This window comes from Notothenia rossii (assembly GCF_949606895.1).
Source record: "Notothenia rossii genome assembly, chromosome: 3".
In the NCBI taxonomy this organism is placed as follows: domain Eukaryota; kingdom Metazoa; phylum Chordata; class Actinopteri; order Perciformes; family Nototheniidae; genus Notothenia; species Notothenia rossii.
Window position 1 is genome coordinate 63,031,359 of NC_136901.1, and position 21,452 is coordinate 63,052,810.

The 21,452-nt window shown below is 42.6% G+C and overlaps 2 protein-coding genes across 2 annotated transcripts; both read left to right on the plus strand.

Moving 5' to 3' along the window:
- Positions 1 to 3,479: 3,479 nt before the first annotated feature.
- LOC307034442 (uncharacterized protein) lies at positions 3,480 to 6,412 on the plus strand. Its single transcript, XM_079673280.1, has 2 exons — positions 3,480 to 3,893; positions 5,204 to 6,412. The coding sequence occupies exons 1-2, from the start codon at positions 3,886 to 3,888 to the stop codon at positions 5,721 to 5,723; spliced, it is 528 nt and encodes a 175-aa protein (XP_079529406.1). The 5' UTR covers positions 3,480 to 3,885; the 3' UTR covers positions 5,724 to 6,412.
- Positions 6,413 to 16,191: 9,779 nt separating this feature from the next.
- Positions 16,192 to 21,156, plus strand: LOC307034531 (uncharacterized protein; the record flags this gene model as incomplete). Its single annotated transcript, XM_079673357.1, has 2 exons — positions 16,192 to 16,454; positions 16,722 to 21,156. Exon 2 carries the CDS (start codon positions 16,870 to 16,872, stop codon positions 21,154 to 21,156), a length of 4,287 nt encoding a protein of 1,428 aa, XP_079529483.1. The 5' UTR covers positions 16,192 to 16,454; positions 16,722 to 16,869.
- Between the last annotated feature and the right edge of the window lie 296 nt (positions 21,157 to 21,452).

The following is a 21,452-nucleotide window of genomic DNA, read 5'->3' on the forward strand; positions in this document are numbered from 1 at the left end:
GAGGCAAAGGTAGAGGGGGAGAGGGAACGAAGGTTAAGGCGGACAGGTGCTGAGTTAGAAGAGATGAGGTTGTTATGTTTGGAAAGGGGTAGAGAGAATGAAATGAAGAAGTGATCGGATGTGTGGAGCGGGTTTACAGAGAGGTTAGAAGTAGTGCAGTTCCTTGAGAATATGAGATCAAGGACATTGCCAGCGTTATGAGTTGGTGGGGATGGAGACAGGGAGAAAGCAAAGGTGGTTAACAGAGATGTTAGTTCAGATATCTTCCCTGTCTGGAGGTTGAAGTCTCCGAGAAGTACAGCGGGAGGGCCAGTTTCAGGGATGTGTGAGTGGAGATTATCTAATTCCTCCAAGAGGTCCCCCAAGGCGCCTGGTGGACGGTAGAGAACAACAATGGTTAATTGTATAGGAAGGGTTACTGTGACGGCATGGAATTCAAAGGTGGAAGGAGTGAAGTTAGGTAGCTTGAAGAGGGAAAAGCTCCATTTGGGAGAGAGCAGGAGACCAGTGCCACCTCCTCTGCCAGAGGGTCTGGGTGTGTGGGAGAAGGAATATGCTGTGGAGAGAGCTGCTGGGGTGGATGTGTTGGATGGAGTGATCCAGGTCTCTGTGAAAGCAAGGAAATCCAGAGACTGCAGGGAAGCGTAGCCAGAGATGAAGTCAGCCTTTGGAACAGCTGACTGGCAGTTCCACAGGCCACCTGAAACTAGATGTTGGATCTCAGTGGAGCATGTGGGATAGACGAGAACAGGCCGGTTATATCGATTAGGAGCTACACGGGGCCAGTGATAATTGCGGGAAGACAGATAAACAGGAATGGAGAAAATACACATGATTATAGCATGAGGGGCTAGAAAACTAAATAAAATACTAGAGATACTTAGCTCAATCAAAGTAGGATTTGCCTCCTCTTTGCCTCCCGCGTGACTCCAACAGGACTCTAATGTCTTTGTCAGTCTTAGACTCCAACAGGACTCTAATGTCTTCGTCTGTCTGACGCTGGAGCTGACGCTCCAGGAAAGTGCTGCCTAAAATGGACACCTGATTGCTGAGTTCTCACAGCTGTGGGGCCACGCCCCTTTAATTAGTTAACTCTGCAGCTGGTGGCCCTCAAAAGGAAATCGAGACTGGCTCCCTCCTGAGTTATTATTGTATTTTCAGTGTCAAAATGGTTTTCCAATTACATTAAACCCTAAGTTATAAAGTTATGAGTTTAACCCTTAATACAGTTACACCTACTCAATAAAGCTCTTAGTATTGTTTAAATCAAAGTTTAACCCTAGCAGTCAGTTAGTTCAGTTTTAAGGTTTCAGTCAAATGACTTGTCCCAAGTTTCTGCCTGACAGATACTGTAGCGGTTTTGAGATTTAAAATCACAATTTCAGTCAGATCAACTACAGAGCATTTATACAGAGTACACACACTGAAACAGAGAAGTCTAAAAACAGAATGTTACTCACACAATTCTAGATGTCACCAGTTGTTATCTTCACTGACGTTGCAGATGTGCTTAACACCGCCGCAGAGGAAGGGATTGTTTTACCTCAGCACCAAAGATGTGCATCTCACACACTAAACTTAATTTCATGCGCTGACGTGCTGAAGTGGCTCCTTTCAAATCATTGGACTAAAGGAATCTACAGAAGCTCTACAGCTAAGTGCACAGCACTGTGGAATAAGGCAAGCAGGTCCACAGTGGCCTCAGAGATAGTGAGCGACGTGGTCACCCAAAAGCTGCTTGTGCCATACACTACAAGATGGAATTCATTTTATGCTGCTGTGGCAAGAATTGTTGAAACGCCTATGATTGACTTGAGTGCCATCTCTGATCGTTTACAGCTCAAATCTATTAGCGACAGGGAACTTCATTTTCTGAAGGAATATTGTGCCATAATGAAGCCACTCACAGTTGCTCTGGACATCCTGCAAGGAGAGGACAACTGTTACTTTGGCACCCTCCTGCCTACTCTAGAAACATTAATGTCAAAGAACCTGCAGATGAAAGACAGTCTGACTGTAGCAACTGGCCTACCTGAAGCCATAGTTCAATTAAGAAACATTCATCAACACTTTTGTAATTATCTGGTTTTCCCTCTTCACTGTACAGAAAGACTGCATGTAATCAGTGGACACTAGAGATGTTAAGATTCACCGATTTGCATCGGTGCACCGGCATAAACCTTCAAGATGCGAGTGCACCGGTTGAAAGAGTGCACATCGGCTACAGTTTGGGTTGAACCGGGTTGAACTCGCGATGCATCGATTGCGTAGCGTCTTTGCATCGGTAAAAAACTGATTCATTCATATAAAATTCCCTCATCTTGTCAACGCTCAGCAGAGACGATCTTTGATATTTGCTTCGCCACTACGGAGGCCGAGAGTCTCAGTTATCAACACACACGGAAGTTGAAGGGAAAGAGAGCGCCCCGAAAAATAGCTACAAATCAAACGTTTGGCAACACTTGGGATTGTTCAAGAAAGACGGTGTAATAGTCCTTTATGCTATATAGTTGACCGCAGGTCATGGAGAGTAATAAGGTATCCGCAGACCTTTGTATGAGGTATCTTTATTACTTAACAGGTCTACAGCCATGATACATAGATCCGTCCTAGATGCGGACTTGCATACACACAGTATCACTCCGCAGCCGCACCTCATCAGTAACGTCCTGATGGTATATGTGCGCGGCACTATATACTACAGACGGTCAACTTGAAAAATCGCTCGCAAATTGTTAACGATGCCGAGCCGCTTTAAAGTACACAAGTAGTTTGAGGAACTTAGCGACGCACATAAAGAGGCGACATGGGGTCTGCGGCTGAAAAGAGAAACCTGAAAGTTAGACATATGAGTTAAATCACTCAGTGAGGCAGTGCATGACATTAAGGATTTTTGGGAGATAGCCCTGTGGGGCCATCTAAGCTAATTTACAGATGGCCCTGAGCCCAATAGAGATTGCCCTGAAAATGCGCACGGACGAAATGGCACACGAAGGGTTCGGGGGGCCTCCCCCTAGAAAATTTAGATTTGTGCAGGTCTTAGATGCGGTCTGGTGCATTCTCTAGACTGAATTATAAGATGAACCACCACAATATTATATTGTACAATTTCAATTTTATTCTTCATTTCACTTGTTTGTTTGCTCGCTTGCATGCCCTGCATAGCTATAAGAAATACTTAAGTTGTTGGTCAAGACCCTTTCCATCTCATGAAGGCAAATGCCTTCCCAGATGTAAAAAAGTAGAAAACATTACATTCAGTTATAACAGCCAAAACAAACATTATTTACACTATTATGGCCCCTGTTAAAAACGTTTGTAATGTTATCTACTGTAAATTGGTCGAACGAATGCCTCCTCATCCGGAAGCTGACCGAGCAGACCCGAGCAGCAGTCGAGAGGAGCCGAGCGCATCCGCGAAGCACACAAAATGGCGACGTCAGAGTTCCCATTAGCCGGCAAAATCTAAATCTCTTCGGTCAAAATAATTTCCCTTTAGCGCAATACCGTTTCAGTTGCGCCACTTATGTGACAGACAAGAAGAGTATGTGACAGACAAGAATAGTCAATTCTAATGTCTAACACTTAATGTGGAGAAAGAGTTGTCCTGTATGGGTTGATTGTGCGTTGATCTGTTGCTAATGCCTCAGGGTTCCGGTGGGCATGTAAACAAATGTATAATGCTGCGCTATACTTTGTGGACTCACCCAGTTGCATAGCGACATTTATTGTTTTTAGGTGTCTTTCAATAAGCAGGAAGACCTATCATTAGCTAGAACTAGCTGGATCTGATCAATATGGACATAAACGCGAGTGAAGTCTAATCTGACGGGAGAGAGAGATCAGCTGCTGCTGACAATTTGACACGCAGCTCTACATGATCACATGCAGCGGTGAGTGGACAAAACACACACTTCAGGTTAGAATATCACACGTAGCTATTTTTAATTACCTCTCAAACTACCTAAACTAGTTATAGATAAGTTTAGTTTTACTTTCGGGTCACTCATTACTGGATCCGCGAGCTGCATGATACTGGCATAATAGATTGCCCGATCGGGCAACCAGCAGGTGAGGCTTCATTGCCCGAGCTAAATACTAGATGGCCCCGGGCCATCGGGCAGTCGTTAATGTCGAGCCCTGGTGAGGTGTTCTGTCAGAGAGAGTGGTGTTTAGTTTACAACAGCCTGTGACGGCCAATAATAATTTAAATGTCTTCCTTACTGTAAGCAGTTATGATAGAGTTGTTTGTGAAAGGTTATTTGTATTCTTTATTGTTCATATAGAAACCACTGCTTTCTGCTCACTGGTGAGTTAGCCTATGAATGAGTGTTAAGCACATCAGGATGGCAGCTGTATGGGCATTGCACTATGGTAGCTGTTATTTGCACATTGTTAATCATGAGCAATGCACCCTTACATTGTTTAACTGTGAGGTGTTATACAATTGTACTGTACTCTGGAGAGCTTTTAAAGGTACAAAAATAAACGGCATGATGGGATGTGCAATACCAAATATGTAAAGCACTTTTTTGTTAATGTATGATTTGCTGCATATAAGGAATAAAACAAAAATCCTCTGTCGTACCATATTGAAGTATAATTATTTTTTGCATCGTGTTGAATCGCATCGTATCGCCCCGAATCGCATAATGTTGAATCAAATCGTATCGAACTGTATCGCAACAGGGGTGAATCGTATCGTATCGCATCGCCTGGTGTTTCAAATGTATCGTTAATGTATCGTATCGTGGGAACGTATCGAGATGCGCATCGCATCGGCCTCAGTGATGGAGATGCACATCCCTAGTGGACACCACTCATTTTTATTACAGCACACGTGGTATAATTGTTAACTATAGAATAGATGTCATTAATATTGTTAGCTGAGAGAGAGCACTAATATAGCCAAAGAAAATGGATGAAATGTGCAAAAAGTAGTTTTTAATGCATTCTATTTAAGGGACACAATAAGTCTTGAACATATTGATAAACTGACTGAAATGTATAAACTCTACTCCAGGGTGCAACAGAAATAAATAAATAAAGTTTTAGTTTAAATAATTTAATAACTCATAATAACTATAATTCAAAATCACCTGGTGGTGTGCAGCTTTCATGGAAATGTACACAAATAAAATGAATAAATAAAAGGGAATCTCACTTATTCTAATGTCTGTGTCATTGTGTGTATGTTTTACAGGCTATCAAAAAAACGATTTGCATCCGTCTTGGAAAGCAACGATGCAATGCTGGCAGCCGTCACACTTCCCAAGTTTAAGTTACGGTGGGTGAGAGACCAGAGGAAGAAAGAGATGGTCAAGGGAATCCTGGCAGCAGAGTGTCACAAGTTTCTCCCTGGCCCTGAGCAGCAACCAGCCAGGAATCCTGTGTCTCCGACAACTCCACCAGACTCGGGCTCCTCCAAAGACAAAGAGCAGGACTTTTTTTGCTTTGAGGATGACGATGAAACCTTCATCACTGTGGAAACTGAGGTCATGGCCTACTTGAAAACAGCCGAAACAGGCATGGAGATTCTCAAAAGATGTCGCACAATAAAGGCAATTTGTCTGAAGCTAAATGCAGCTACCCCATCCAGTGCACCAGTTGAGAGACTCTTCAGTCTGAGAAGTGTGGTACTGTCTCCAAAGAGGAACAGGCTGTCTGACCAAAGGTTTGAGAAGCTGCTTCTCATGAGGTACAACCACTGGTTCGAAAGCTAAACCTCCACTCAAACATTAATTCAGGTCTTTGCCAATAAGCACTTTTTGTTGTTTTGATTAACTAGGCCCACATTTGTTATCAGTGTGTGTGCCACAGTGACACAACAGCACTTTAATTTATGTTATATATATTCCACAACACTTATTGTATGCTTGCTGGACTTCATACTTGAACTAAAGGAAAAACACTGACTTTGTTATACTTATTTTTGTTGGACTACAACAGCAGTTGCCTCTATATGGTGCTGAAAGCAAAAAGATATATTCAGCTTTCTCTCCATTAGTTTCAGAAAAGCCGGCATACAACTCTTATTTTATGGTATTGCTCGTAGATTTCATTTTTGAGGAGCTGAGGTTGTTTGTTTTAATGCATTTATGGTTGTCTTGTCTGTACCAGCATTTGGTGTGAAAGTACATTCATTTTTTCCAACTTGATTCTGAATAATATATTCAGATTGTATTTGATCTTGGGAATGTTAGTGTGTGTATTGTTGAGTGTGTTCAGATCCACCATAACAGGTTTACAGCTATGTTGTGTTAATTATGGCAGACTAGACCTGTAGATTGCAGGCAACTCAAGTTTTGTCAGTTTGTTCTGGCCTGAAATAAATTGGCACTTTGAAACATATCTTTATGTTTGTGTTTGTAGAGACCACATTGCTTTGCAGAGTTCAGTGATGCAAATGCATGTCAAGTTGATCAAGAGATTGTATTATTCTCCAATGCAATAACAGTACTGAAATGAAGGCTATAGGCCTAAGGGCATTAATGGGAAACCTTTTGGGAGCCCTTTTTTTAAGTAACTAAAACGTTACTGTGAAATGTAGCGCATTACTTTTTGGGTAATCAGTAAAGTAACTGAGTTACTTTTGAAATGAAGTAACTAGTAATGGTAATAATATAATAATAATAATAATAATAATAAACGGGATTTAAATAGCGCTTTTCTAGACCCAAAGACGCTTTACATTATGAGTCAGGTCGACAAACAAAACAAGAACAAAAACACAAACAAAAACAAAACAAAAACAGAAAAGCAGTCAGGAGGATGTTGGTTCAGAGGAGGGAGGGGCGGGTTTAAGGATAAGCAGAGTTGAAGAGATGGGTTTTGAGACGGGACTGGAACAGGGTGAGGGAATCAGACTCACGGAGGTCTTGGGGTAGGGAGTTCCAGAGCTTCGGGGCTGCCACAGAGAAGGCTCTGTCCCCGAAGCTCCGGAGTTTGGCCTTGGGGATTGAGAGCAAACCGGCTGAGGTGGATCTGAGGGACCGGGGTGGTTGTTAGAGGATGAGGAGGTCAGTGAGGTAGGGGGGGGCCAGATGGTGGAGGGCTTTATAGGTGAGGACCAGGAGTTTGTAGTGAATGCGGTGTGAGACGGGAAGCCAGTGGAGTTCTTTGAGGACCGGGGTGATGTGATGCCATGATTTGGTGTGGGTGAGGAGTCTGGCGGCTGCGTTCTGGACACGCTGGAGTCTGTTGAGGGATGTTGTGCTGATGCCGAAGAGGAGTGAGTTGCAATAGTCAAGGCGGGAGGAGATGAAGGCGTGAATGAGTCACTCAGCTGTGGGGCGGGTGAGAGAGGGACGGAGTTTGGCGATATTGCGGAGGTGGAAAAATTAGGTTTTTACAACTTGGCGGATGTGGGGGTCGAGGGAGAGGATGGGGTCGAATATCACGGTAATGATCATGGTAACTAGTTACTAGTTTTCAGTAACTAGCACAACACTGGTCTCAGGGCTTCTTAACATGTAACAACCTATTCATGTGTCATACCCACTTAACTGGAAGAAACTCAGCTAACTGACGATATGAACAATTTTTACCGAAACAAAAGACAAGTCTAACGCCGAGCCTCTGAATTAGCCCTGAGCGAAAAAATGCTAACGCACTTAGCACAGAACTCACGTTAGAAATACTTTATTACTTATCGGATCTGCACAAATAGAAAGATGTCAGTTTAAAGCTGAGATTCCAAAGATTCTAGAGGTATAAGTATCATCACTGTGCGACCAAAACTCAGGCCAGCGAAGGCAAACCCAGACAACACACCACGTAGCTTTACGGAGCCAAAACGGCAAATATGTCTTACCTTTGCTGTTTTTCTGATCAAAAGTTGTGTTCAATGCCATTAAAACAGTAAAAACACTGCTGAAGGTTGATCCAATGTCTCTGTGTCCCTTTGAAATTATTACTGATAATCCATCATCATATTTATGGCTATAACCTAGTTTTCAGAGCATAACATAGCTTTCGGTTTGGGCAAAGCTGCGTGCGCATCACTCTCATTCCTCAATGGTAACGTGTAGGTGGATTTAGGAACGTCCCCTTCGATTCTATTGGCTCTAACGGTTCAAAAGAGGTGTCAGTCATCAACATCGACCGAGGGGGGCCAGAGATATGGCAAATCCACCCAAATGACCCCAGAAGTGGGTTTTCTTTTGCTAAACCTCTCTAAAAAGGTCAAAGGTCACTTGTTTTGCATCAATCCTGATACAGGGTCAGCCGCGGCGTTATGGGTGGGCCTACTGGGCCTACTGGATCAAAAATTACTGGGCGAAAATATAGTTTCCAACATTTTTATTTTTCATTATCAAAACTAACAATTAAATAATAAAATAAGAGCAAACATGTGTTTCACTTTAAAAAAACGTATACAATTAAAAGCAACATGAATTAACATAATCAGGCAACTTAACTAACATGTGAACCGGACCGAACCAAGTGGCAAACTGTGGGGTAGAGCCGGGACGCCAATACGGAAGTGCCACATACTGCAGTTCATATATTGGCCGATAGGGACTGACTGCAGAAAGGAGCAATTTCCATAGACCCCCATGTTAAAATGCCCAACTTTACAGCAGAAAAAAACATGTTTCTACCCATGGATGCAATAAATATTATTATGAATATAGTTAGATTCCACCTTCATGATTATGGATCTGTGATTGAATTGTTTTCTAACACGACACTTTTATTTATATTAGCAGAGCTCTCAAGACACACGCATTTCACTCCATTCCCACGCTCACACGCCGTTGACATTCACGATACAGAGGACTTCATAATCCACGAGCCCTGTATTAGGTCTTAAAGTTTTTGCATAAATTTGGGCGTTGTCACATTGAGTGACGGCTGTGTCAAGTGATTGCTGCTGCTAGCTTCTTGTCTCTCTGCTAGCAGCTCCGTGAAGCTAGCTACAGGGACTCTGCCTGGTCAGTTCATCCAGGAAACACAACTTGAAGCCGGCCGTGGTTTGTTCTTCATGCTTATATCGGACTATTCTACTCTGCGGTTAAAACTGACGGTGCATGAATGCGTTTTTGCGGTAAGTGAAATTCGAGTGCTTTATTTATGTGTTAATGATTTTAATCAGCTACGTAATGAATGTTTAGGCTTGGGTTAGCGTGTAAGCGAGTGGTAGCTACATCGGTGCTAACGATGCTAATAGTAGCCTCCAAGTTAAAATCATAGACTATATTTATAAAGGTTCAAACGAAATAGACAAGTGTTAAGCGTTAAGTGGGATAATACTGTAGAACAAACGGCTTCTGTTTGAGGTTGATAAAATAAGGTCATCCTTGTAGCTTAGAGAGATATTTTATTATGTAGGTAGGAACTGTATGCATCGCTAGGGTTAATTTAAATTGGCTATGCTCAAGTATGAAGACAAGCTAATGTCGAAGTAGTGTATGTGAAATCAACCTCACAATAAGATGTGTGTATATTACAATTATTAATGTCATATTTCAAGATGATTACTTAGATATTACAATATGGTTGGTGGAGCTGGAGTTCATTATTGAGCTTACAGGTTAACGTCACAGTCATCTGAAGAACAAACCCAAACCTTGTTGTTTTTATTAATTGCATTACCAAATAGGTATCAAATAAACAGTAAGCATTGGTAACAAAACTTCCAAAGTTACAGTAAAATAAAAAGGACCCTGACTCGGACAATACACAATCCAACATGTTCAACAGAAGAGAATCAGTTATATTGTTTGTCCACATGGTACTTTACATATATATCTGTTTGTTTAAGGTGTCCAGGTGATGCAGACAGGCTGGACCAGAGAGTGAGAGACAGAACTGGACTCCTCACAGCAGTGAACTTCAGCTAAGGTACAAGGACTCTTTTTTTCATACTGTACAAAGAATCAAGAAAGATATTGGTTTAAATGAATGAAGTATTGACTTTAATACACTGATATACATTCCACTAAACAATATACACATCAGTTAAGTTGAGTGTTTTTTCCATGCAAAAAGTTACATTTAGATTTTAACAAGCAATATGACTGTCAGCTTTCTAATTTAATGTATTGAAGGCAAAGATATTTAACATATAGTGAGAACTGCTACTATTTATCTCTCAATATTGTCTGTAAAAAACGTGGTAAAAGTTATTATTTCACTGAGACAACAGAGCAAGCTTCTACAGTTGCACTACGTTTTGATAACAGTTAAATATTATTTTGATAATAACATATATTTCAATGTTGATGAACTTCATACTGTTCATTCATAATCTGATTGTCTTTGTAACTCACTGTTGAAATAAAAAAAAAACATTACAATTACAAAATAATTATATCTACAGCCCCTAAACACACCAACACACCGCTTTCATAAATAACACACTTGTTCTGCAATAATATGTTTTATGTTTCCTGTAATTTTTGTTAGGAAAGGACCTGCCTGAAAGACACGACATTTTCTCCTTCTCTGAGGGTCAAGAAGAACATCCAAGAGGAACATTAAAAGCTGATGTTATGAGATTTTAAGACCAGTACAGGACATTCACTAAGAAACTACTTTTATTGTAAAAACAGTCAGCTGATCGAATGCACCTATTTCCACATCTACACTCCATCCGCTGATTATTTCTATTTGCCTCGCTTTATGAGCTTCACATCACTTGTGCCTTGTACCGCAGAGATTGCAACGTCACAAATAAATGGGGCCAATCTTCAGTCAGATGTGAATGTGTAATCTAACATTTTCAGTTAGAATAATGGACGAAAGGAGTGCAAATACAAATACAATTTATTGAAATGTGAACCAAAAGTTAATCAAACATGTTTTAAATAAGAAGCACATATGGACAGAAGGTGTAAACCTATTAAATGTATAAGTAAACACATTTAGTTTGGAGGAGGCCTCACATGTAAGAGCACTAACTAGCTACCATCACATGTACCTTAGCTTGACTTAAATGTATTAAACGTATAATTAAGTGATATCAAAATATAAATAACTAATGTCATGCAAACATATTAATATTTACTTGATTCCAGTGTTGAATTTAGCACAATTGCATACAAACGTTAAGGGATTTTAAGATTCTGAAGTATTATGCTAAAAACTCGATAACTTTTATTATTTATAGTTTTGCTGAATAGTTTCATGTCCGCTTACCTTAGAAACGTAAAATGCCACGGCAGTGTGCAGATGGGGAGCATGTTATCTTAGCTTGGTAGCTTCAGCTAGCTCTGGAACTTTCATCTCGGTGGCAGCAGGTCCCGCCTCGGCTCCGCCTCTTTGCCTTTATTTGGAGCAGGCTGGAGAAGGCGGGAGTTGAACTCTGACGTCACTGTCGAGCCGTTAGTGGCCGACTCCGCCTACTAAGGGCTTCTCTGCAACTCTGCAGAATCCTGTCACTACCCGATCTGCAGCTCTGCCCGATCTGCTGTGCGCATGTGCGAGGGTTATGGCTAGAAAGGACCCGTCTAGTGTAAATATGACGTCACGTTCTCGTTGTAACTCTCGTTGTAATCGGAGCGGCTCGGAAACACATCTACATCAGTAACATGATCAGGGGTGCACATAACTTTTTTGGCCTGGAACTCAAAGGAGCACCTGGAGATGTGACTTGGTGCTCACCAAATATCGCGACCCGTCTCGCAGAATGAATAAAACAGGGATACATGGATAACTTATTGCGATATAAAATGTATTCATAAATAAATATGAATTAACACATTATGGTGTGTGTGTTAGTCTGTATAATCAGTAGTGTAGGTGAGTGGATGTGTGCAAAGTATGGTGTGTGAAGGTGTTGGATGGAAAACAAAATAAAATAAATCAAATTACTGCTCTTGTAATTAACACTGTTCTAAAACACACTGAAATCAACTGACATCCTCACATCAATCATCTCTTTAAGCATTGAATGTCTGTTCTTTTAACACTGAAATCAACTGTCATCTTTTTAAGCACTGATGAAGAATGTGACTCTCTATTCTGTTAACACTGAAACACTGAACAATAACTCAAACTGACTGCCCTTTAACCACTGCAATTAAATGTTGGTTCTGTAAACACTAGAACAAACACTGAAACACTGAAACATAACTTAACTGACTGCCCTTTAACCACTGCAATTAAATGTTGGTTCTGTAAACACTAGAACAAACACTGAAACACTGAAAAATAACTTAACTGACTGCCTTTTAACCACTGCAATTAAATGTTGGTTCTGTAAACACTAGAACAAACACTGAAACACTGAAACATAACTTAACTGACTGCCCTTTAACCACTGCAATTAAATGTTGGTTCTGTAAACTCAGGATAAAACACTGAAACACTGAAAAATAACTCAACTGACTGCCCTTTAACCACTGCAATTAAATGTTGGTTCTGTAAACACTGGAACAACTGACTGGCTCTTCTTTCAGCTCAGTTTAAAGCTACAATCTCTCCATTTATCTTTTTATTCTACAAGCTGGACATCATCATCCTCACTGCTCTCTTGACTGCTGCTATCACTGTCCTCAATTTCAACCATGGCAGCTGCTGATGTAGGCCTACTCCTCTCCCTCTGGTTGAGCCTACGATCAGCTGTTTGCATCCACAAGTCAATAGCCTGCTTTGGGTCAAAGGTCTCTGTTGTCAACTTAGACAGGTGGATGTGCATCAGGGATGACAGGCGACAGTCTGACAGGCGGGATCTGTACTTGGTTTTAATAATGTTAAGGTGTGAAAATCCTCTCTCACATGCAGCACTGCTTAAAGGCAGTGTAAGGGACAACACAAGGACTTTCTTAATGTTAGAGTAATTCTCTGGATTGCCTGTCTTCACAATGTTGACCAAGTCATACACAGAGGAGGCTGCTAAACGTTTTCCTGCTTGCTTTAAACGCATCCATTCACTTAGAATGGAGTCTCTGTCAACAGACATGCTGGCCTCATAATTCTGGAGGATGCTTTTAAGTGTTGTGTTGCCAAAACTGTGGAGGTCTTTCCTTTCCTGAGGCCAAGTTGAAGGATCAAAAATTAGAAATTGGTCACATGACTTGAGGGATTCATATCTGGTTTCAAACTCTTGAATTAAACCCCTCAGTACATTATTCTTGTCCCTGTCAGCATCAGCATTTGCAACACTTTGTTTCCTGTACTTCCCATCATCACTGTCAAGCAGAAGTGTCAGCTGGCCAACAGCTACCATGAGCTCATCTTTGCATTCACCGATACTCAGCTGATCTCGCTGGAACTTGAGAGAGAGCCCCTGTAATATCTTCCCAATATCAAGCATGTTGGCTAGGAAACAGTGAAAACGCTCTGTGCAGACATGCTTTAGGTCACTGTCATCACTTTTAGCCAGTTGTATTTTAATGGCAGGTAATAGCCTCCATATTTTTAACAGAGTCTCATGTCTCCAAGCAGACCATCTAATGTTGTGAAACTTTCCCAGTTTTACAAAGTCAATGCCAGTCTCATCACAGTGTTTCTTTAGTTGTGCTGTGTTAGCGGCACCCCTCTTTTGCAAATAAAAGCGTAGCAAACTGACAACGGAGCGATTAAAAGACTCACAGTATGGCACCATGCGATCGGCTGATTTGGCGCAGTTCTCCAGGGTGTGGGCTGTACACAGAATATGAACCAGGGAATCCCCGACGTCCACTATCCGGCGTAGTTTAGGGATGACGCCGTTGTATACTCCCACGTTGACAGCTGCTCCGTCTGTACACACCGAGACCAACTTTGTCTTCCACTCATCCGCTAATCCACATGCATTAAATAGTTGCACAAGTCCGTCAACAACGTCCTGTGCTGATCGTGCTGCCCCCAGATTAATTAATCCAAGGAAATTCGAGTTTAACTCTCCGTCGCTTGACACAGACACAATGTACACGATTTCCTGCTCAGTTTTGTTGATGTCTTCTGATCCGTCAAAGAGCAGACCCCAGAATTCTGCTGCTTTTAATTTTTCAAACAGTTCCGTGCTGATTGTCTGTGCAATAGTCTGCATGATGCGGGATCCTCCTTCTCTTGAATGATACGCAGTCCCGACATCAACTCCAAGCCTCTTAAACAGAGGAATGTCCTCTTCATACGAGCGCATCGGCCGTGCGTGTTTAACTTTATGAAAGGCCAACAGAAATATATTACTGAGTGCCTGACGCTGTTCTTCGTTAATTTTGTCTTGCCACCTATCAAGAGGGCGACTCCGACCCTGTCTGCTGCTGTTTTCAATTGTTTTAATGATGTTCACGTGCTCTTTGCTTTTCTCATGTTTTTCGAAAGGTGGGTGACTGAAATTATTTGTCCCAGTATAAAACGCGCTGTTTTTATCTGCCAGATTAGGATGCTCACGGCATAATTTGCACCACATGTCGGTGCGTTCATCATTGGATTTAAGCCAGCCCACCTGCTGAAGCCACTTTTCAGAAAAAACACGTTTTCTTTGCGAGTCAGGTGGTGGTTCAGTGTGTTGTCTCTTTGGTGGTGGCGGTCCTGGAAAACCAAAAAAGTTACTCAGCGTTGCTTGCTTTTTGGACATTTTAACAAGTGCCTGCAGATAGTGTCACGATTTTCCAAGTGCCGCTCGCTGCAGAGCCGAGATCCAGGGGCGGGGCTGAAGCGCTAGGTCCAGGGGTGGGATTTTCAGGAAGAAATTTCCTCTCAGTGGCCCCAGCAGTTGGTGCGCAAAAGCGTTTCCCGGGGTTCATCTGGCAGCGCATCATTCAATTTCGGTGCGCATGCGCACTGGCGCACCAGTTATGTGCACCCCTGAACATGATGCAACATACACATTAATGCAGCAGCAATATTAATAGAGAAACATCAGACATAATAGTAAAACACTGCAAGAGAACATTTTATTGCACCAGGAGCTATCTTGGGACTTTGACTGCGACAACGTTGACATGCCTGTGAATAAAAAATAAACCAGTGTTGGTGATCTACAGTGTTGTCATTCTTCTTTGAACACCAGCAAGACCGCTAACACCCCATTTCAACAATCACACTCCCTGTCATTGACATAATTAATAGATAGTTTAGCTTCTCATCATCATCATTTGCTGTGGCCCACTGATGTTAACGATCGTAACTGAAAGGCTGCCTGCCAAACGTAAACATTCAGCCATGTGACATTCAGCCAAACTTTCGCGAGAGTTTTACACAAGACGGATCCTTTCTAGCCATAACCATGTGCGAGATGGTCCGCCATATTGGAAAACTCCGGACGGCAACTCAAGTAGGACACTTGACACAGTGGCTTTTGGCAAAGCTCAAAAAGAAAACTCGAGAGAGATGAGTTATTGTTATTACAACGTGACTTCACTATTCACAACTCTTTTTATTGGGTTCTTTTATTTGGGGTTAAGTACATTGTCAGAATAAGTGAGAAATGGATTTAACTTATGTTAGATAGCTATATGCCACACATGTTTGCATACATTCACAGTAATATATTTATTCAGTATGATAGCTGTCTAACAGAAGTTTCTGCACTGCAAGGCTTACCAGGTTGAAGAAGCCCTTTATCTGCCAGTTGCTTCAGTTTCAGCCTAAAGAGAAAAAACATTGAAGGTTAGCTGGGTTGCAAAGTTTTCATAAAATGATCAGAGAAACACTATTTTCGAGCATAAAATGGCGGCAGGTGGCGCGCTTTCTTCTTTTGTTACCGCATGGGTATGTTTTATTAACTTAGATGCATAGAGGATTTATTTTAATTTTATCCACTAACGTGCCAAAACTGTGTGTTCTGCATGTTTTGTAAAAGCAAGCTAACTTGAAACCCATTGTAAAATGAATAGTCTTGTATTTCAAGTTAGCTTGCTTTTACAAACATGCAGAATGCACGGTTATGGTAATTGTAGTGGATAAAATGAACGTAAATCCTCTATGCCTCTAAGTTAATAAAATATGCTCAGACATGAATGCAGTAACAAAAAAGAAGAAAAAAACTGCCGCCATTTGCGGTTCGAATTTTCCAGGGAACTTTTGCAACACAAACGTTCCACTTTGAGATATAACTTAAGGCGAGACACGGCAGGCAAAAAAACATCGGTTTTCATGCACTGGTCAATTTTGAGATTTTGTGCTATTTTGATTCAATAACATGTTTTCTTTTATGGCGTTATATTTTTGCCTCTATCCTGAGCACGCAATGAAACATGTTGAGCCTAGAAAATGCGATTGAGCGCACACTTGAACATTCTTGAGCACAGAGTGTAACTGCCTCTGTGTCAGTCAGCGCAGTATTTCTGAGTTATTTATTTTGGTAGGAACCAAAGTTCTCTAAGGCGGAACCTTTGTTTTTATATCGCCTGTTTCCGTCAGGACATACTTTAGCGTAACACTCATCCGAAAAGTCCGCTGATTTAGTACATGTTTTTCAGTGCTGATGCATCTGCAAAATAGCTCTTAGCATCAAGATAAACAATCGTACAGAGTAATACCAAGCTACACAATTTTCCTCATGCAATGCAGCTACTAAGGTATATTTTGCTGACGTTTTTTGTGTGTGTTTTCTGTTCTTGTTTGTATTAAATTGTTTTTATACAGCTAAGGGCTAACACATGTTGGGCTTAGTTAGATTGGTCTTTGTGTTTTGTTGAATTATATGTAACCAAAGTGTATTGTGTATACAGTAGCCTAATTGAAAGTGACGACATTACCAGGACAATGTTGGGATATTACTGTATGTTTTGTTATTATTTTGACTAGTGATTATTGTATTTGTGTATTATGTTTTTTGATTACAGTTTTCACGGTCTGGATGAACCAAATAAATCCTGCCAGTAAATTAAAAACTCGTTGCTGTCGTCTGTACTGAGGGAATTACAGTGAAAACTTAACTGCTCACGAAGACAGCACCAAAGAGCAGTGAATGACAACAGTAAGGCAAGTAAGATGTCCCGAAATGGCGAAGAGCACACAATTGCAGATGTACATTTCCCAGACATGGAGTCACACGCACCTGACAAGACAGAGTGTGTGCACGAGCACAGCTCAACCGTGCAGCCACAAGCGACTGAAGGCATCATAGTGGACAACCCCGCTTCCTCAGAAGAGCCACCATTAGGCCAAAGAGTCCGCAGAATGACGGAAAAGGGTCAAGAACAGCATGATGAGCAAGTAATAAAGGTTGCACATCGGTTCAGTGTGTGCTATGAGAAGTGGAAGGATGCCACTAAAGAAGCCAACCAAGCGCTGAGTGGAAAGTGCTCAGACGACCTGCTAGATGGACAAATTACTAAAGTACGCAATACCTCTAGGAGTCTAAATGACGTTTATGACGATTGGAAATGCCTTGAGGTTCCTGACCTTAACACACGTCGCAAAATTGACACCTGTGAAACAGTAACAAAGAAGATGGTTAAGGATGCAATGGACCTTATAGATGCAAGGGAGGAAGCTACAGCCCATAGGCATACTACAAGTCAAAGACATGAAGAACATCGAGTCATTGAAGAGGTAATGTCTGTAGCCTCAGGAAGGACAGGCATTAGCTCTCGCCACACTAAGTGCTCCTCTGCAAGCAGGAATAGTGCAGCTGCTGAGGTTGCTGCCAACAAAGCCACCTTAGAAGTACAGCTGGAGCAAGAGCATTATATTAAAGAGCTTCAGAGACTGGAAGTTGAAGCCGCTCAGCTAAAAGCCAAACAAGAGGCTGAAAATGCAGAGAGACAAAGAGTGCTAGAAGCCAAGCGCAGAGAACTAGATCGATTGGAGACTATTAAGAAGCTAAAGGCTGCCGAGGCACGACAGCAAGTATATGACCAGAGTATACATTCATGTCCGGCAACTAAGGGCGACGGCTCAGATGAAGAAATAAATTATCTTCTCCATCGTGGCTCTGTGAAGAAAGAAGAGGAAGTCAAGCCTCAAACTATAAATGATCTTCTCCATCGTGTCTCTGTGAAGAAAGAAGAAGAAGTCAAGCCTCAAACTAGCCCGCTGCGGCACCATTTTACACCACCAGCTGGAGCACAAGCAAGGCAAGAAAACAAATATGAAGATGGCACAACAGCTCTCGTCAAAGCGCTCGCAGAAGCCATCAGTGCGAGTCGCATTCCTCTACCTGAACCTACAGTGTTCAGTGGTGACCCACTCCGATTCAACGACTGGAAAGTGTCCTTTCAGACGCTCGTTGACAGGAAGAACATACCAGCTGAAGAGAAGATATATTATCTACGCAAGTATGTGGGTGGATCTGCTAAAAGGGCCATAGAGAGCTACTTTTTACTTGGCACAGAGCCAGCGTATTATGCAGCATGGGACATCCTAGAAGAGCGATACGGCAATCCATTCCTCATCGCCAAGGCCTTCAGAGAGAAGCTCGACGCGTGGCCCAAGATAAGCTCCAAAGGCAGTATGGAACTTCAAGAACTCGCCGACTTCCTGCGCTGCTGTGAGGCAGCCATGTCTCAGATCAGAGGTCTTGAAATACTTAATGATTGCAACGAGAACCAGAAAATTCTCTCTAAACTCCCAGACTGGTTGACTTCAAGGTGGAATAGGAAAGTCATAAAAGCAGAAGAAGACACTCACATGTTCCCGAGCTTCAGCCAGTTTGTCAAGTTTCTCACACGTGAAGCTAAAATCGCTTGCAGCCCAATAACATCTCTTCATGCTCTTAAGCCAAGTGAAAGGATTCCAGACAAGAGTGTAAAGAGCGGAGGTCCTGGAGCAAAGGTGTTAGCAACCACCTCAGATGAGAAAGCCGTCGTCACAAGCTGTGTCTTCTGTGAGAAGGCAGGACACAGTCTACAAAGGTGTTACAAGTTTATGCAAGGGACAATCTTGGAGCGAATCAAGTTTGTTCAAGAAAATAAATTGTGTTTTGGCTGTCTCAATTTTGGCCACCGATCTAAAGATTGTAGAGAAAGAGACAGCTGCGACACCTGTGAGAGAAGACACCCAACTTGTCTTCATGACGATCGCACCAAGGAAGAAAGGATGTCTACAAGATCTGACAGAGCAAGGTACAGTGACAAAGACAAAGAAGAGTACAAAGAAAGGAAGAATGAACAGTCACAAGACCAGTCAGAGAGACCATCACGTGAGGCGACGGCACTTAGAGTCATCCAGAATGTTGGAGACACTCATACCTCCACAATAATTCCAGTGTGGGTGTCATCTACAAGTGTGCCAAGTCGTGAAGTTCTGGTGTACGCACTCCTTGATACACAAAGTGACACAACCTTTATCCTTGACGAGACAGCGAAGGCTCTCAATGCTAAGAGTGAACCAGTTCAGCTAAACCTCTCCACGTTGGCTTCAAGAAACACAATCGTGTCCTGTCGGAAGCTAGCTGGTCTACAAGTTAGAGGTTTTTATTCAGACAAGATAATCACTCTTCCAGTGACTTACTCAAGAGAGTTTATCCCTGCAAACAGAGACCATATTCCCACACCAGATACGGCGAAAGCATGGCCTCATCTTGAACACATTGCAGATGAGATCGCTCCTCAGCAAAGCTGTGATGTCGGCCTGTTAATTGGCTACAACTGTGCCCAAGCCCTCGTTCCAAGACAAGTGGTGCCTGGTGAGGAACACCAGCCGTTTGCACAGAAGACAGACTTGGGCTGGAGTGTAGTGGGATATGGCAACCCGTGTCTCAACTATGGAGATGCAATTGGAATAAGTCACCAAGTCATGGTGAAGCAAGTGATGCCAGGTCTACCGTCCTCTTCAGACCTCACAAAGGAAGTGCACTATGTCTGTAGGACACAGATCAAAGAAGTTCTCTTACCTGCAGATGTCATCAAGATGCTGGAGTCTGACTTCGTTGAAAGAGCGTCGGAGACCAGCCCGATCTCTCAAGAAGATCTAAGGTTCCTGTCAAAAATGGAAAAGAGCATCAAGTTAAAGAGCGACGGTCATTACGAAATGCCGCTGCCATTCAAGAAAGAAAGACCTAACTTACCTGATAATAAGATCTGTGCTATCCATCGTCTCAGGTGCCTAGAAAGAAAGCTGAGAAGAAACGACCAGTACTACAAAGACTACAAGACCTTCATGGATGAGACCATAAGACGCGGAGATGCAGAAAAGGTCCCGGAGGAAGACATCCACAAAGCTCCAGCTTGGTACATTCCGCATCATGGGGTGTATCATCCACAAAAGCCTGGGAAGATACGCGTTGTCTTCGATTGCTCCGCCAAGTACCAAGGAACGTCCTTGAACGACCACCTCCTGACGGGTCCTGAGTTGACAAACACCTTGGTGGGAGTTCTGTATCGCTTCCGAAGAGGTCCTGTGGCAATCATGTGTGACATCGAACGCATGTTTCACCAGTTCCATGTTAAGGCAGAAGACCAAGATTACCTGCGGTTCCTTTGGTGGGACAATGGAGATCTCGAAAGCCAACCTTCCATCTATCGGATGAAGGTCCACTTGTTTGGTGCAGCATCGTCACCTGGCTGTGCCAACTATGGGCTGAAGCATGTCGCTGCTGAAGGACAAGGAAACTTTAGTGACGACACCATAAAGTTCATTCAACGGAACTTCTACGTTGATGATGGATTGTCAAGTGTAGCATCTGAAGACCAAGCGATCCAACTGGTGAAAGAAGCAAGAGAGCTTTGCAGCACAGGCAAACTCCGGCTGCATAAGTTTATCTCTAACAGCAAGAAGGTCCTAGACACAATCCCAAAAGAAGAATGTGCTGCAGCTGCCAAAGACAAGGACATGGCACTGGGTGAACTGCACATGGAAAGAGCACTCGGTGTGCAGTGGTGCGTGGCTTCTGATTCATCCAGTTCAGAGCCCCTGACACCAAACCACATTTTGACCATGAAGTCCACGATACTCGCTCCACCTCCTGGGAAGTTCGTCAAGGAAGATCTATACCTACGCAAGAGATGGCGTCGAGTTCAATTCTTATCCAACCACTTCTGGACAAGATGGAAGAAGGAGTACCTCCTGAGCCTCCAACAGAGACAGAAGTGGACCAAAGATCGCAGGAATGCAAAGGTCGGCGATGTTGTACTCCTGCAAGATGATACTACACCACGTAACCAGTGGAGGATGGCAAAGGTTATCGAAGTGTACCCAGGAAAGGATGGGAAGGTGCGAAGACTCAAGTTGCTCATCAGCGACTCAACCCTTGATGAGAAAGGAAAGCGTATCTCCAAACCTGTCCACCTGGAAAGGCCCATCCATAAGACGGTGACGCTGATGGAAGCAGACTGAAGACTCCGGCCTCTCTCTTTCTTTTCCTCCCCTCTCTCTCTCTATCTGTCTCACTACAGGTGCAGTCATGGTGATCGTTCTCTGGGAAGCCAAGGACTGAAGTTTAGTTTTTTGTTTATCTTTTCTACGCAGTATGTTGTCTCTCAATAGTTGAAGAAAATCATATACATGTGATATGTTTTGGTGGGAGTGTAACTGCCTCTGTGTCAGTCAGCGCAGTATTTCTGAGTTATTTATTTTGGTAGGAACCAAAGTTCTCTAAGGCGGAACCTTTGTTTTTATATCGCCTGTTTCCG